Below are 18,855 nucleotides of genomic sequence, written 5' to 3'. Positions count from 1 at the left end.
CTGCATGTGGTTTTTACCATGACTAACCCAGCTAATTGAGCATCCCTGGACATGATGGGGCAATTTTCAACATGGCCAATCCACATAACCTACGCATCTTTGGATTGTGGGAGGAAACCCACACAGATATGGGAAGGATGTACAAACTCTTCACAGACAGTTCCCAGAGGGTGGAATCAAACCTGGGTACTTGGCCCTGTGAGGTAGCACTGCTAACCACTGTGTGCCTCTATTTGGGTTATTGTCTTCACAAAGGAGCATGCAAACAATGTCCCAAAAATGTTGGGGGAACTTGAGGCCTAGAAAGGGGTGGAGCTGAAGGAAATTGGTATTAGTAGGGAAATGGTGTTGGGGTAATTGATAGGATTAAAGGCTAATAAGTCCCTAGCACCTGATAATCTAACTTCAGAATAGTTAAGGAATTGGCCCTAGAAATAGTGGATGCAAGCAGTCATCGTTTATGATTCTGAACACTCAGGAATAGTTCCTGTGGGTTGGAGGATAGCAAATGAAACCTCACTTTTTTTTTTGGAAAGGAGATGGGGAGAAAGCAAGGAATTACAAAAAGGCTAGTCTGCCATTGATTACAGGGAAAGTGCTAGAGTCCATTTAAAAAAAGGATTTAATAACGGAGCACTTGGAAAACAGTTATATGATCAGATGGAGTCAACATTAGTTTACGCAAGGAAAATCTTACTTGACAATCCACCAGATTTTTTCGAGGATGCAGCGAGTAGATTTGATCAGAAGAATCCAATGGATGTGTTTTACTTGGACTTTTAGAAGGCCTTCGATTATGTTCCATTTAAGAGATTAGCATGTAAATTTAAATTAGTGGGGGGTAGGGTACTGACATAGGTAGAGACCAAGTGAGGAGACAGGAAACAGAAAACTAGAGTTAATGGTAATTTTCCAAATGGCAAGCGGTGGGTACTGTAAGAGGTCCCTGGCTTGGATCCCAGCTATTTACAATATATACTAATGGTTTAGATGAGGGAACTAAATTTAATATTTCCAAGTTTGAGGATGACACAAAGATGTATGGGAGGATGAATTGTGACGCAGATGTAGAGATGATTCAGTGTGATTTTTCACAAGTTGAGTGAGTGGGCAAATGCATGGCAGATGAAGTATGATGCAGGTAAATGTGAGGCTATCTGCGTTGTTGGCAGAAACAGGAAGGCAGATTAGTGTCTGAATGGCAATAGATTGGGAAAGGGGAGGTGCAACACGACCCAGGTGTCCTGACTCACCAATCACAGAAGATAAGCATGCAGGTACAGTAGGTGGTGAGGAAGGCAAATGGTATATCAGCCTTCATAGCGAGAGGATTCGATTACATGAGCTGGGGTGTATGTCTTGCTGCAACTATATGGGGGCTTGGCAAGATCACACCTAAAGAGTTGTGTGTAGTTTTAGAGTCCTTACCTAAGAAAGGACTTTCTGACTAAGGTTGGGGTCTAGTGAAAGTTGACCAGACTGATTCCTGGAATGGCAGTACTGACATATGGAGAAAGATTGGATTGTTAGGACTATATTCACGGGAGTTTAGAAAAATGAAGGGGAGACAATATGGAGACCTGTAGAATTCTACAGGACTAGACAGAGTTAATGCAGGAACAAATGTTCCCAGTGACTGGAGTCCAGATTCAGAGTCACACTTTAAGGATGTTTGAGATAGTAGGAACTGCAGATACTGGAGAATCTGAGATAACAAGGTGTGGAGCTGGACGAACACAGCAGGCCAAGCAGCATCAGAGGAGCAGGAAGGCTGACGTTTCGGGCCTAGTCCCTTCTTCAGAAATGGGGGAGGGGAAGGGGGTTCTGAAATAAATAGGGAGAGGGGGCTTGGGGAATGCTTCGTAGAACACCTCCGCTTGGCTCACAATAAACAACTGCACCTCCCAGTCGTGAACCATTTCAACACCCCTCCCATTCCTCAGACAATATGCCCATCCTGGGCCTCCTGCACTGCCACAACGATGCGACCCGAAGGTTGCAGGAACAGCAGCTCCTATTCCGCTTGGGAACCCTGCAGCCCAATGGTATCAATGTGGACTTCACAAGCTTCAAAATCTCCCTTCCTGCAACCACATCCCAAAACCAGCCCAGCTTGTCCCCGTCTCCCTAACCTGTCCCTCCTCCCACCTCAAGCCCCACCCCCATCTCCTACCTACTAACCTCATCCCGCCACCTTGACCTGTCCATTCTCCCTGTACGGACCTATCTCCTCCATAACTCCCCACCTACACTCACCTTTACTGCCTCCATCCCCGCCTCTTTGACCTGCCTGTCTTTCTCTCCGCCTATCTTCTCCTCTGTCCATCTTCTATCCGCCTCCCCCTCTCTCCCCATTTATTTCAGAACCCCCTTCCCTTCCCCATTTCTGAAGAAGGGTCTAAGCCCAAAACGTCAGCCTTCCTGCTCCTCTGATGCTGCTTGGCCTGTTGTGATCATCCAGCTCTACATCTTGTTATCTCACACTTTAAGGATATGGGGTAGGCCATTTAGGATTTAGGTGATGAGAAATTTCTTGACCCAGAGAGTGGTGAGCCAGTAGAATTCTCTGCCACAGAAGGTGGTTGAGGCCAGAATATTGAATGTTTTCAGAAAGGTGTTAGATATATTTGTTAGGGCTAAAGGGATCAAAGGATACGGAGAGAAACCGGGAACAGGAAACTGAGTTGATAATTAGCCATGATCATATTGAATGATTGAGCAGGCTCGAAAGGCTGAATGGCCTACCCCTGGTCTTATTTTCAATGTTTCTAGAAAGAATGCTGTACTAAAGGGTGTGCAGGAGCAAAGAGATATATGTCGGCATAACTCATTAAAGGTTGCTGAGCAGATAGAGTGCTGTTGATAAAACATACAGTATTCTTGGCTTCAGAAATAATGGCACAGAGTGCACGAGACCGGATGTTTTGATGAACTACGCTGGTTAGCCCTCAACTAGAGTTTTGGGTATCATAGTATAGGAAGGATATGAATGCATTGGAGACTGTACGGAAGAAGTTTATGTGAATAATTTTGTAAAAACTATGCTTAAATTATCTAACACAATCTTACACAATTCTTTGTGATTCTACTTTATTTTTATTTGATGGTTACACTGAGTTTTTAGTTCCTTAACTTTTTGCAATAATATGTGCAATTTTGGTCCCATCACTTCAAGTATGAGTTAGGTATCAGTGCCAGAATATAAAGTGAATCTACAACATGTCTGGTTTCACTCTCCCAAAATTTCCCTTCCTCTATTAAGTCTACCCAATAAAGACCCCATACCATCACAAAATGTGGTGAAAAGAATCAAATTGCTCAAACTTTATCCTTGGAAGATAAAGACAGCCTTGCCTTTGTCAACATTTACCCAAGAAGAAAAATAGTTATATTAATCCTTTGCTCACACAAGATGAGCCAAACACTAACTTTAATATACAGTAGTTTTAACTCCTTCATAATAGCTAACTGCTGTCATGTTTGGAAACCCTATCTCCCTTGGCCAAGTGTTTTGTTTTAAATAGAAATGTTTTCAACTCATGGACTGTGAAACTGAAATGAACCTTAGAATGGCAGTAATAAAACCACTAAATACAACTGTTTATTGCTTCCTATTAATGTGCTGTTAATCTCAGTCTGCAACAATAACAGCTGCCAATAGTTATTTCTCTTTCAAAGCATTACAGGCATTTGTTCTTTTTGCCCCAAGCCCCAGTTAATTAAGTCCAGAATGCACAGATGGACATTCATATGGACAATGCTAATCGGTGAAGTGTAGCCAAGCATCATATTCAGAAGATTTTCAGCAAAATAAAATGCTCAGCAGCATATTCTTCTCAAGACTGTGAACCTCAATGATTTTGTCAATGTCAAGGATTTTTAGTTTTATTTGTTTGTGGGATATGTTGCTGGAGAGGCCACTACTTACTTGCCATCACTAATTACTCTTGAGAATGTGACGGGGATCTCTACCACCATAGGTAATGCAATATATATAGACATATTGATGCAGGCCAATTGATTGTACATCCGCTTTATGATTAAGAAGGGAATTTGACACAGCAAAAATAAAATACCAGTGATAAAATTTCAAGTCAGGATAGCTTGTGGCTTGAAGGGACATTTTCAGATGATGATGATGATTCCATGTTGCTGCTACTGTCCTGTTTATAGGTGATAGAGGTCGTGTCTTTGGAAGGTGCTGTTAGAACATAGAACATAGAACATAGAACAGTACAGCACAGAACAGGCCCTTCAGCCCACAATGTTGTGCCGACCATTGATCCTCATGTATGCACCCTCAAATTTCTGTGACCATATACATGTCCAGCAGTCTCTTAAATGACCCCAATGACCTTGCTTCCACAACTGCTGCTGGCAACGCATTCCATGCTCTCACAACTCTCTGTATAAAGAACCCGCCTCTGACATCCCCTCTATACTTTCCACCAACCAGCTTAAAACTATGACCCCTCGTGCTAGCCATTTCTGCCCTGGGAAATAGTCTCTGGCTATCAACTCTATCTATGCCTCTCATTATCTTGTATACCTCAATTAGGTCCCCTCTCCTCCTCCTTTTCTCCAATGAAAAGAGACCGAGCTCAGTCAACCTCTCTTCATAAGATAAGCCCTCCAGTCCAGGCAGCATCCTGGTAAACCTCCTCTGAACCCTCTCCAAAGCATCCACATCTTTCCTATAATAGGGCGCCCAGAACTGGACGCAGTATTCCAAGTGCGGTCTAACCAAAGTTTTATAGAGCTGCAACAAGATCTCACGACTCTTAAACTCAATCCCCCTGTTAATGAAAGCCAAAACACCATATGCTTTCTTAACAACCCTGTCCACTTGGGTGGCCATTTTAAGGGATCTATGTATCTGCACACCAAGATCCCTCTGTTGCTCCACGCTGCCAAGAATCCTATCCTTAATCCTGTACTCAGCTTTCAAATTCGACCTTCCAAAATGCATCACCTCGCATTTATCCAGGTTGAACTCCATCTGCCACCTCTCAGCCCATCTCTGCATCCTGTCAATGTCCCGCTGCAGCCTACAACAGCCCTCTACACTGTCAACGACACCTCTGACCTTTGTGTCGTCTGCAAACTTGCTGACCCATCCTTCAATTCCCTCGTCCAAGTCATTAATAAAAATTACAAACAGTAGAGGCCCAAGGACAGAGCCCTGTGGAACTCCACTCACCACTGACTTCCAGGCAGAATATTTTCCTTCTACTACCACTCGCTGTCTTCTGTTGGCCAGCCAATTCTGTATCCAAGCAGCTAAGTTCCCCTGTATCCCATTCCTCCTGACCTTCTGAATGAGCCTACCATGGGGAACCTTATCAAATGCCTTACTGAAGTCCATATACACCACATCCACAGCTCGACCCTCATCAACCTTTCTAGTCACATCCTCAAAAAACTCGATAAGGTTTGTAAGGCATGACCTACCCCTCACAAAGCCGTGTTGACTGTATTTGATCAAGCCATACTCTTCCAGATGGTCATAAATCTTATCCCTCAGAATCCTTTCTAACGCCTTGCAGACGACAGACGTGAGACTTACCGGTCTATAATTGCCGGGGATTTCCCTATTTCCTTTCTTGAAGAGAGGAATTACATTTGCCTCTCTCCAGTCCTCAGGTACGACTCCAGTGGAGAGCGAGGATGCAAAGATCTTCGCAAGTGGCGAAGCAATTGCATTTCTCGCTTCCCAAAGCAGCCGAGGACAAATCTGATCCGGGCCTGGCGACTTGTCAATCTTAATGTTTGACAAAATTTTCAGCACATCAGCTTCGTCTATCTCTATCCATTCCAGCATGCACACCTGCTCTTCAAAGGTTTCATTCACTACAAAGTTGGTTTCTTTCGTAAAGACAGAAGCAAAAAACTCATTTAGGGCTTCCCCTACCTCCTCAGACTCCACACACAAGTTCCCTATGCTATCCCTGATCGGCCCTACTCTTTCTTTGACCATTCTCTTATTCCTCACATAAGTGTAAAATGCCTTTGTGTTTTCCCGGATTCCTTCTGCCAAGCCTTTCTCGTGCCCCCTCCTGGCTCTCCTCAGACCATTTTTGAGCTCCTTCCTTGCCTGCATGTAATCCTCTCTAGCTGAACTTGACCCTAGCTTCCTCCACCTTATGTAAGCTACCTTCTTCCTTTTCACTAGAAGCTCCACCGCTCTCGTCATCCAAGGTTCCTTAATCTTACCCCTTCTTGCCTGTCTCAGAGGGACATATTTACTCATCACTCCCAACAACTGTTCCTTAAACCGTCTCCACATGTCTATAGTTCCCTTACCATGGAACAACTGCTCCCAGTCCATGCTTCCTAACTCATGTCTAATCGCATCATAGTTTCCTCTTCCCCAATTAAATATCCTCCCATTCTGCCTAATCCTCTCCTTCTCCATAGCTATGTTGAAGGAGGCATGGCAAGTAGGGGATAATCTTGTAGATAGTGCATAGTGCATATTACAATGTGCCTACTCTGAAGAGAGTGAAAACTTTGCTTTGAATGATGCCAGTGTAATAAATGAAGAATAGAAGTAGAAAATGCTTTTCGAAGCTTCTGCTGCAATTTTACATGATAACGTTTTTAGGTTTGATTGAAATTACATGTCTTCAAGTCTAAATTCCTGCTCGACCTGGTGGGTTGGGTGGGTAGTCACATCAGAAAGGTTTGTCAGGTCAGCACCTATTCAGAGATAACAAGGTGTAGAGCTGGATGATCACAGCAGGCCAAGCAGCATCATAGAACATAGAACAATACAGTGCAAAACAGGCCCTTTGGCCCTCGATGTTGCGCCGAACTGTTAACTAATCTAACCCCCTCCCCCTACACTATCCCATCATTATCCATATGCTTATCCAAGGACTGTTTAAATGCCCCTAATGTGGCTGAGTTAACTACATTGGCAGGAAAGGCGTTCTGTGCCCTTACCACTCTCTGAGTAAAGAACCTGCCTCTGAGATCTGTCTTAAATCTATCACCCCTCAATTTGTAGCTATGCCCCCTTGTACAAGCTGACATCATATTCCTCGGAAAAAGACTCTCACTGTCCACCCTGTCTAATCCTCTGATCATCTTGAATGTCTCTATTAAATCCCCTCTTAGCCTCCTTCTCTCCAATGAGAACAGACCCAAGCCCCTCAGCTTTTCTTAATAGGGCCTGCGCTCCAGACCAGGCAACGTCCTGGTAAATCTCCTCTGCACCTTTTCCAATGTTTCCACATCCTTCCTGTAATGGGGCGACCTGAACTGCACGCAATATTCCAAACGAGGCCGCACTAACATTTTGTACAGTTAGAGCATGACATCATGGCTCCGGAACTCAATCTCTCTACCAACAAAACCTAACACACCGTAAGCCGCCTTAATAGCATTATCAACCTGGGTGGCAACTTTCAGGGAACTATATACAAGGACACCAAGATCCCTCTGCACATCCACACTACCAAGAATCTTTCCATTGACCTGATATTCTGCCTTCGTATTATTCTTCCCAAAGTGAATCACCTCACGTTTGTCCAGAGTAAACTCCATTTGCCACCTTTTGGCACAATTCTGCAATTTATCCAAGTCTCCCTGCAACATTCTTCCACACTGTCCACCACTCCACCGACTTTAGTATCATCTGCAAACTTACTAACCCATCCACCTATGCCTACGCCCAAGTCATTTATAAAAATGTCAAACAGCAGTGGTCCCAAAACAGATCCTTGAGGCACACCACTAGTGACCTGACTCCAGGCTGAATATTTTCCATCAACCACCACTCGTTGCCTTCTTACAGAAAGCCAGTTTCTAATCTAAACTGCTAAATCTCCCTCAATCCCGTGCCTCTGTATTTTCTCCAATAGCCTACCATGTGGAACCTTATCAAAGGCTTTACTGAAGTCCATGTACACTACGTCAACTACCCTTCCCTCATCCGCATGCTTGGTCACCTTCTCAAAAAACTCCATGAGGTTTGTGAGACACGACCTGGCCTGGATGAATCCATGCTGACTATCTCCAATCAAATTGTTGCTTACGAGATGATTATAAATCCTATCTCTGATAATCCTTTCTAAAACTTTTCCTACAACAGACGTGAGGCTCACAGGTCTATAATTACCTGGGTCATCCCTACTGCCCTTCTTGAACAAGGGCACAACGTTTGCAATCCTCCAGTTCTCTGGTACTAAACCTGTAGACAATGAGGACTCAAGGATCAAGGCCAAAGGCTCCGCTGCCACCTCCCTAGCTTCCCAGACAATCCTTGGAAAAATCCCATCCGGCCCAGGGGGATTTATCTACCTTCACACCTTCTAGAATTGATAACACCGCCTCGTAATAACCTTAATCCTTTCAATTCTAGTAGCCCGTAACTCAGTCGTCATCTCTACAATATTCTCCTGTTCTTCGGTGAAAACAGATGAGAAATAATCATTTAGCACCTGTCCAATCTCCACAGGGTCCACACACAACTTCCCACTTCTGTCTTTGACTGGCCCTATTCCTCCCCTAGTCATCCTCTTATTCCTCACATACCTATAGAAAGCTTTAGGGTTCTCCTTTATTCTACCTGCCAATTTCTGCTCATGTCCCCTTCTTGCTCTTCTTAACTCTCTCTTTAAATCCTTACTAGTTAATCTGTAACTCTCCATCGTCTCATCTGAACCATCTCGTCTCATTGTCACATAAGCCTCCCTCTTCCCCTTAACAAGAGGTATAATTTCTTCAGTAAACCACGGTTTGCTTACCTTATCCCTTCCTCCCTGCCTGACAGGGACATGTCTATCAAGGATATGGCATATCTGTTCCTTAAACCAGCTCCACATTTCGATTGTTCCCATCCCCTGCATTTTGCTACCCCATTCTATGCCTCCTAAGTCGCATTATTATTGCCTTTCCCCCATCTATAACTCTTGTCCTGTGGCATGTTCCTATTCCTTTCCATCGCTGAAGTAAACACAACTGAATTATGGTCACTGTCTCCAAAGTGCTCACCTACCACTAAATCAAATACCTGGCCTGGTTCATCACCAAGTACCAGATCCAGTGTGGCCTCCCCTCTTGTTGGCCCTTCGACATACTGAGTCAGGAAACCCTCCTGCACACCAGACAAAAACTGATCCATCCGACGTACTAGAGTTATTGCATTTCCAGTCAATGTTAGGGAAGTTAAAGTCTCCCATAATGACCACCCTGTTCCTTTCACTCCTGCCCAGAACAGTTTTGCCAGTCCTCTCCTCCACATCCCTGGAACTTTGCGGAGGCCTATAAAAAACTCCCAGCAGCGTGGCCTCTCCTCTCCTGTTTCTGACCTCAGCCCATACCACCTCAGTAGACGAGTCCTCATCAAAGGCTCTTTTAGCCACCGTTATACTGTCCTTGACTAACAAAGCCACACCTCCCCCTCTTTAACCACCTTCCCTGACCTTAATGAAAGATCTAAACCCTGGAACCTGCAACATCCATTTCTGATCCTGCTCTATTCATGTCTCCAAAATGGCCACAACATTGAAGTCCCAGGTACCTATCCAAGCTGCAAGCTCACCTATTTTATTCCGGATACTCCTGGCATTAAAGTAGACACACTTCAATTCGGCTTGCTGTCTGCCAGCACCTATTCAGATTTGTTTAGGGGATCAAGAAGGGAAATTGAAAGCTTATGGCTTTTAATGCTGTGGTCTCACCAGGATCAGATGTCGATCTAACATTCAAACTTCCCAAGCTTACCCATGAAGTCAGTGCACAGGCCTTCCATCAGCCATGACACATCCCTGTGGTACTGCTGTTGTGAACCCAGCTAGTGTTTTTACTTCACAAATCAGATCCCAGACTGAAACCTGGTTTGATGGATCATATTTGATTTGTGTTGATTTTAACAAAGTTAGCCTTTTGTTGAATCATAAGAATGCTATTCTGTATTAATAAAACTTATTAATGAAAGAAATGTACATAAAATAGAGTAACCAAGCTGTGTACTCATAACACTACTTCAAAGATGTTTTTTTTACAGCTAGTGGTATAATCCCATTAATCTCAAAGTATGCATTTATAAATTTAAAAAAATCTGTCGTATAGCACACAAGTACTGTGCAGTCCAGGTACGATACCCAAACCAAACTTAGAATAGATTTCCACAACACCCCTCATATAGTACTCACGCCAGTGACCCTGTCTCTAACACCTTGTTAAATTAAGGTCACTGTGATTTTAACACACAGACATTATAACCGCAGTTAACTTTTTCCTGGAGCTTTTGCTTATTGGTTCATGGGAAGTAAGTGTGCTGGCTGAGATGTCCATCCCAGAGGAGTTAATCACATCGCTGTGGGTCATGTAAGCCAAACTGATTAAAGATGGCCGATTTCCATCACAAAAAGACATTAGTGGCCTATTTTTTACAGCCGTTGTCTGTGGTTATGTGATCATCACTGGGATATCTTTTCATTTCAGATTATTGTTCAATTGCACATTTCCATCTGCCACAGTATGATCTGAAACCTTGTTGCCCGAGATTTTGGATAATTGGTTGAGAGACATTATTTTTGTGACACCACCTCCCCTTAACTATTGTACACTTGAACATAAACATACTGAACTTTAAGTAACCTTTTCAGGGTTTTATTCCAACACTTCTTGTCTGAGACTGATGCTAATTATTCACTCATATTGCTCCCCTTCTCAAGAATGCTGGTCTGTACAGCCATCTTCATCCAAGGACTTCACGGGTCTGTTTAAAACTCAAAATAAAAATACAACTGAAAGTAAAATTTCCCTGCCAAAACTATGGGAGTTTCTCAAGATTAAAAAGAAGCTCCAGACATCTCTTACAAATGTTGAGGCCCAATTATTTACCTTGTGGGGTTTCAAAGCAATTCAAAGTAAATGAAAATCTGTTAATAGTGCACAAAACCCCATTTAATTCTAAACCTTGACCACGAAATCTGTTTTGAAATCTGTTTTGAATAATTTAAATACATAAAAATTGATTAATAACTTCAGACAGAAAAAAAACCATGTAACAAAATCAAAAACCCAAAGGTGGAACACGTATGTTAAATCAACTGTGGTTCTCACCGCTTACATCACAATGTCCATTCTCCAGCTATCTGGGGTCTTGTGTATCAGTTTCAAAAAAAAGGTCAAGCACTGTCCATGATCATATGTTACCAATTAATTATTGGAATTTTTCTATTCAATGGAATGATCTAAGGATCTTTCAACTAAACTTCAATTGGGGTCAAATTGATATTAGCGATTGGTAACTAGGTACAACTCAAGACCTCAAAATTTTATTTTGCAGCAATGAAGTAGATATGTACTTTCTGATGCAAGGCTATGTTCATAAACATGTTTAACAAGATTTATGTATTTTGGAAAAGAGTAAATAACTCCATGTACTTGGGATTAGTGTGCAGTTTAATCAAACTGTGTTGAGAGTTCAGCGAAATTTGGCCATAATTAATCTTTGTTTTAAATATAGTGATGTGCAGTGTCATATAAAGACGCAACCTGCTGAAGGACCCAAGTGCACATTTTCACATTTTATGCACAGAAGCATTTCTGAACCACCCTGAAGAAATGTATTTTTGTCATTACTCCAAGAGCTGCACTTTCCTAAATTACTTGCGATACTATTATGTTATCACCCTAGTGCACAGAAGGAATTTCAGCCCTAGCATTTGTCATGGGAAAGGGTACTGTTGACTTCCTGCAGTTGCACTTTTCCCAATGAAGCTTTGAATTGGAGTTAAGTATCCTGGAGCTCAGTTATTTCATACAGTTTTAATAACCTAATATAATTTTATAGCTAATGCTGATTCCTGTTTTACAATTTATTTAAATGCCTGGTCCTCTGAATGTTCTGTTAAGTACATGGCATAATCAATGTACCAGGTGTTGAATTCTAAGGAAAGTTTCCTGAAGGCTGGCTAAAAGGAGGGATGGAATTTTAAGTTAATAAAATGTGAGGCTGGATGAACACAGCAGGCCAAGCAGCATCTCAGGAGCACAAAAGCTGACGTTTCGGGCCTAGACCCTTCATCAGAGAGGGGGATGGGGAGAGGGAACTGGAATAAATAGGGAGAGAGGGGGAGGCGGACCGAAGATGGAGAGTAAAGAAGATAGGTGGAGAGAGTATAGGTGGGGAGGTGGGGAGGGGATAGGTCAGTCCAGGGAAGACGGACAGGTCAAGGAGGTGGGATGAGGTTAGTAGGTAGATGGGGGTGCGGCTTGGGGTGGGAGGAAGGGATGGGTGAGAGGAAGAACCGGTTAGGGAGGCAGAGACAGGTTGGACTGGTTTTGGGATGCAGTGGGTGGGGGGGAAGAGCTGGGCTGGTTGTGTGGTGCAGTGGGGGGAGGGGACGAACAGGGCTGGTTTAGGGATGCAGTAGGGGAAGGGGAGATTTTGAAACTGGTGAAGTCCACATTGATACCATATGGCTGCAGGGTTCCCAGGCGGAATATGAGTTGCTGTTCCTGCAACCTTCGGGTGGCATCATTGTGGCAGTGCAGGAGGCCCATGATGGACATGTCATCTAGAGAATGGGTGGGGGAGTGGAAATGGTTTGCGACTGGGAGGTGCAGTTGTTTGTTGCGAACTGAGCGGAGGTGTTCTGCAAAGCAGTCTCCAAGCCTCCGCTTGGTTTCCCCAATGTAGAGGAAGCCGCAACGGGTACAATGGATGCAGTATACCACATTGGCAGATGTGCAGGTGAACCTCTGCTTAATGTGGAATGTCATCTTGGGGCCTGGGATAGACATGTCCATCATGGGCCTCCTGCAGTGCCACAATGATGCCACCCGAAGGTTGCAGGAACAGCAACTCATATTCCGCCTGCGAACCCTGCAGCCATACGGTATCAATGTGGACTTCACCAGTTTCAAAATCTCCCCTTCCCCTACTGCATCCCTAAACCAGCCCAGTTCGTCCCCTCCCCCCACTGCACCACACAACCAGCCCAGCTCTCCCCCCCCCCCCCCCCCCCCCACCCACTGCATCCCAAAACCAGTCCAACCTGTCTCTGCCTCCCTAACCGGTTCTTCCTCTCACCCATCCCTTCCTCCCACCCTAAGCCGCACCCCCATCTACCTACTAACCTCATCCCACTTCCTTGACCTGTCCGCCTTCCCTGGACTGACCTATCCCCTCCCTGCCTCCCCACCTATACTCTCTCCACCTATCTTCTTTACTCTCCATCTTCGGTCCGCCTCCCCCTCTCTCCCTATTTAATCCAGTTCCCTCTCCCCATCCCCCTCTCTGATGAAGGGTCTAGGCCCGAAACGTCAGCTTTTGTGCTCCTGAGATGCTGCTTGGCCTGCTGTGTTCATCCAGCCTCACATTTTATTATCTTGGAATTCTCCAGCATCTGCAGTTCCCATTATCTCTCAAGTAAAAACATTATGTTCTAATAAACTCTAAATCTTTAGATTAGATTAGATTCCCTACAGTGTGGAAAGAGGCCCTTCAGCCCAACAAGTCCACAACGCCCCTTGAAGCATCCCACCCAGACCCATCCTCCTATAACCCACACACCCCTGAACACTATAGGCAATTTATCTTGTGTCTTGTGCTTTGGAAAAGCATTAAGATTGATGTCAAACAGAACTTTTGTCTGCAGTTAGCAACTTCCTAGCACATTTCTCATCAAACCCCATGTGTGAAAAGTTTTGTGGTGCTTCTTTTCTGAACAAATAAATAATTGTTTCTTGTTTATTAAATTGCACACATTCAGTGTTGGGTTTATGTTGTTGCATTACATTTGCAATCTGCTCCTTTTGGTTATCCGACTGTTACAAAGATTGCTTGATTAGAATTTGTCCTGTAGTGCAAGCATGACTGATTTGCACGTTTTTGCAATTAATACATGTAAACCCTGAAACTGTAGAGTTTCAGGATGAAACTGCAGCATTTGAAAAAATATCATTGGAAAATCGCTGTGCTAATCGTAAGTGTTTGTTAAAAGTCAATGCCTGGACTGCATATTGAAGTTCAAGGTCGGTAGTTCCAATGCTGTAAAGTGAGTGACGTTAACCTGCCTACAAGGAACAAGCTTCTGTAGTATTACATGTTTCAGTAAATAAGTTACACAATATAATAATCACCTTATTGATGAACACTTTTTCCAAAATAAAGCCAGGTGGTGCTATGTAACCACCAATGTTGACTGTGGCTCCTGTCTAACTGTACATTAAGATAACGGTGTGGAATGCTTTCAATTTTAAGGATGAATGCAATTTAAAACTTCTTTCTCATCTTTATAATTAGATCAGCATTGTAATAAAGCTTGGTGCTAGGATGTAGTTATCCAGGTCGGCATGTATTTGGAGTGGTTAGAACTTGAAACTGAATCATCATAGTTGACTTAATGACGGCATTTGCTGCAACTAAATTTAGTTTTACAGCAGAATTCTTCAGCTTTGTAGTTACTTTAAAACTGACTATCTATGTACAAATTTAAAATGGTTCGAAGATAAAAGTCAGTGCACCAGCTAGGGATATTTTAATTTGTGAAGTCACCATATTGAAGCCAGACCTTCCAGTTCACAGGATAAACACTCTATCATTAGTTGCACCAGTATAAGCTAACTGATATTAGTAACTGTTATAAGAAGTTTCTTCTTTAAGAGCGTCTGAATTGCTGATAAGCTGTGTGCAAGAGATGAAGCGCACACAATAAATTGAAAAGGTTATAACCAGTTGTAAAATTGAAGGTAAATAATTCTAAATTAATTAGACTGTTTAAAGTACATGAAAATAATCGCAATTGAACTGTGTAAGAACTAATCTGAAAAGACATCTCCTAACTGAGGAACTCGTGTTCATCTAAGCACCAATATTTCATGTTATTCTGCCATACTTTTCTTACAGTGCAAAATGAGAGAACCAAGGATCATGTGGAAAGCAGCGGATCTCCTGAACTGGAGCCAGTTAATTGTGTGAGGAGGAGGAGGCAACGACCTGCAGTCCTAAACTTGGCAAATACTGAGACGACTGGGGTACTACGACCTAGACAGGTCAGACTTGACAGTCCTAGTAACCGCTATGCTGGAGACTGGAGCAGCTGTGGTGAAAGTTATCTTCTTAGAGCAAAGGATGATAGCATAGATGCAGACTATGATGATGTTCCTTCAGAAGATACTGGAAGTGAAGAGGAAAATACAGCAGCAGACAGGACCAGTTGTATGATTGAACTGCATGCAGAGCCCAAATCCAAAGAGCAGACATATGAGGCCCATGTAAGGATGCAGAAGATTAATCCAGCACTTGAACATAGGGTGAACCTAAAAGATCTTCAGGAAAGTATTGACACACTAATTGGAAATTTAGAACGTGAACTCAGCAAAAACAAACTGAATGCCACGTACTGAAATAATTTGTTTTATTCTGGGACAGAAGAATGGCATTACAGACCCAACAGTCGTATTACGGTTTTATGATGGTAGCACACTTCTAGATAAAGAAGTAACATGGACCATCTTGGGTTATCTGGCTCATTCAGGCATTCCAGGACATTTGTATGTAAGCATTTTTCTTCTTTTTGGAAGACTCCAGCAAATTGACCCTAGGGGTATGTGGTGCCTTAAGGCATTTTTAAAAAAAATGTTCTGTAGACTGAGCATTGTGTTCAGGTAGGAATGTTAACTGATGCACTTATAAAGCAGGCTTTTAATAAGGATTTTTGAAGGAGATTAGCCATTGCCACTCAGCAGACACTCTGTGAACTGAATCCTGAGTCATCTTTAAGAAGCAAAAGTGTTTAATTCCGATCATTCTCAATCTTGAGGATGGTTGCTGCTTGGCAGATGTTTCTGCAAGGTGACAGTATTTTTATTTCAACAAAGAAAAATCCAGTTAGTGACTCGCTGGTCACCTTTCATTTGCAATGTAATACCAAGCTGCTATGAAGAGACCATTTCCACAAAAAACCCTGCACGTTTTTTTGGGTGATGAGAAATATTGTAAACTGTTTCCTTTCTTGAATATTAACATTTCTCTGTAACTGTATTTAAACTCAAATCAAAACAAATGGTATATTTTTCTAATCCAGTATATTTTTGATAAAGTGTGGACACATCATTTATAGTGACGCACCTACTAGAAGGCCAAATACTGTTCGATGTACTGCCTGGGAAATGTAGCATATATAAATATATAAAGTGCACAAAGATGAGAGCTGTGAGGAAGTTTTCTTAACGTAATGTGGCTGATCATTTGCAGTATCTGCTGTGGTATTATGTTTTTGTCATGTCAGTATTGATAACGAAGATTATTAACATAGCATTAAAACGGGTGTTTTATATCAATTGGTCCATATCTTTACACAGATAGGAAATGTGAATGAATAATGACTCTTGGTTAGAACTGTCAGCCTGTTTTTGGAGAGAGTGATTTGTGTATAGTGTTGGTACATTTTACATTCATTTTTATCTATTTCCGGTCACCTCTCTGTAATGTTAACTGAATTTCAGTTTTAATGACAGTCATATGGGAACCTACAAAAAGATTACAATAAAAATGTTGGTATTCAAATTTTAACAATATTACAATGGCATGTGGAAAGCAAAATTTGAAATCTGTTCAGACCAAACACACTACGTTTTTAAAAAGTATTTTCCATTAAAATCTTCTAGCAAGTTGATCGTTTGTTGTAATCTAATCTATGTAGAAAGCTGCGTCATAGGGCCTAAACATCCAAAGAATATCTGACTAAATGGAAATCCTTGTGTTGTCCTCTCAAAGACATTCAGGATGGTCTCCTAATCTTCAATCCAGAGACAAATAAATGGCAAGGAGAATCATGTCTCAATTTTTAACCTGGTGGATACTTAAAACATGAAAGGATTGCTGGTGTGGATGATATCCATTCAGAAACTCAACAGTTGCCTGTGGTAGGGTTAGGTTTAGAGTTACCTAACCTTAACTCTTCCCATCCCCTCAACTACCACAATTTTGAACTGTTTCTAACTGATGCCAGGGTTTTTGTTTACACCGATGCACACAAGTCCATTCAACATTTAAATTGTTCTGTTAGATTCTTTTTCTCCTGTTATCAGTTCTTAATCGGACATTATTAATTTTGGCCTTTGGCCCCACAATTTAATTCAAAGTAGCATTTTGGAAATGCCAGAGGTGGTATTCCTGACTATGACTGCTGTTCACTGGATACAACTGCTGGAGTTTTATTCCCTGGCTGTTCAGCAATTTGCCTCATTCGTTTTACTAGAATCAAAGTCTCATAGTAATGACTGAAGTGGTGGTCAGCTCATCCAGGTGGATTTTCCATTTACATATTAAATATGAAACAGATGTACTGTGTTGCTGCTTGAGTATACTTCCTCTTCCACACTACACCTGAGGAAGGAGCAGAGCTCGAACGCTAGCGTTTTCAAATAAACCTGTTAGACTATAACCGGGTGTCGTGTGATTTTTGATCTTGAAAAGTAATGCAAAAATAGTCATGTGTTGTGTGTTTAGGTGAATGGATATTCATATCACCTGCCCTTCCCCACTTCCTCCCCAACATTTTTGTTGGCTCAAAATCTTTGTAATCTATTACTGCCACATTCTGACATTAGCCTCACTGGTAAAGACTTCTTGAGTCCAACTCAAATAGCCCTGATGTCAAAGCATCTCCATTTCAGCAGCACTGTAATAGGGTAAGATGTTGAGTTGGTCATTGCTTTATCTTAGGCTTTGTTCATTTCTTTCCCTTAGGATTAAGCAAGTTGTGCCTTTTGGCAAAAGTTGAGGTGGCTTTTGTGGCTCGCAGTTTTTAGAATTGTTTCCGTGTTACTCACCTTTAATTGGTCTAGCCCCTTTAAGTTTAAAAGAACACACATATTCTTTGTAAAGTGGCTTTTGACTTCACAATCTATTAATATTTGACCAGAATTATGCAAATAAGATGACCAGATCAAATTGACTGCAAACAGCATACTTGTATTTGAATTGGTGAAGGGCACCAACAGTCATTCTGGCATTGCCAAGGTTTTCTTTTGTAGCTTAACATCTCGAATAAATATTGATAATTGCCTTGAAATTTCTAATTCCATAATGTGGTATGTGAAAAATGATTTAATGTGAAGAATAAGAAATGCAAAACTAAAAATTTAAGTATTATGCATGTAAGAGGTTATATTTGGTAGACTATGCAAGAACTGTTTGACACTAATACTTTTATTTTTAAACATTTTGACATTAAATATTTTTCTGAAAAATTGGATGTAACCTGTAACGTATTGAAATATTAATTTTTGCCATAACAGCATGAACTGAAAAAAATTTGCCAGTGCATTAATGTCACAGGTGTGCACATCTTTTAAAATAACCTATTAATGTGTATTCAGTGTATAATATGAATGAATTGGGTTCTTGTGGTTTTAATTAACATTCCTCACAGCTTAAAGACCCTTTGTAAAAAGTTTTTCAAGCTCTAATTTATCCATTGAAAATTTTGTTCTTGTGTTTTAGTAGTCTTGTATGCATTATCTGTTACACAAAAATATATTTACCTTGAACATGATAAAGCATTACTAAGTATGTAAATATGACTTTATGCTGATCTTTTGAGTACTGTCTTTTACTGTGACACCAATATTAAAAATGCATATTTAACAAATTGTTTTGCTGCTAACTATGGTCAACAATTTCTGCACAATATTTAGTTATTTAGGATAATTTAAGGCATAAATTTATATGTACCAATATTATTGAGCATGTATTAGTAATTAGATTTTTTATTATTTTAATATTAGACAACAAAATAGTACAACTTCTTGAAAGTATTTTTTCAAAACCATCAGCATTAAAAATGTATTAAATATTCATGCAAAATGGACTAAAAATATGATTTT

General features: G+C 41.6%; 1 protein-coding gene across 1 annotated transcript in view; it reads left to right on the top strand.

Annotated features, from left to right (window-relative positions):
* syde2 (synapse defective 1, Rho GTPase, homolog 2 (C. elegans)) overlaps window positions 1-18,585 on the top strand; it is a 183,483-nt gene extending 164,898 nt beyond the window's left edge. Inside the window, exon 7 of the mRNA XM_048540040.2 lies at window positions 14,870-18,585. Within this exon, the coding sequence (XP_048395997.2) occupies window positions 14,870-15,369 (500 nt within the window). The 3' untranslated portion in view covers window positions 15,370-18,585. The remainder of the gene's footprint in view (window positions 1-14,869) is intronic.
* The last annotated feature ends 270 nt before the right edge of the window (window positions 18,586-18,855 follow it).

Source organism: Stegostoma tigrinum, chromosome 8 (genome assembly GCF_030684315.1).
Source record: "Stegostoma tigrinum isolate sSteTig4 chromosome 8, sSteTig4.hap1, whole genome shotgun sequence".
Classification (NCBI taxonomy): Eukaryota; Metazoa; Chordata; class Chondrichthyes; order Orectolobiformes; family Stegostomatidae; genus Stegostoma; species Stegostoma tigrinum.
This window is presented reverse-complemented; position numbering and strand designations above follow the sequence as displayed.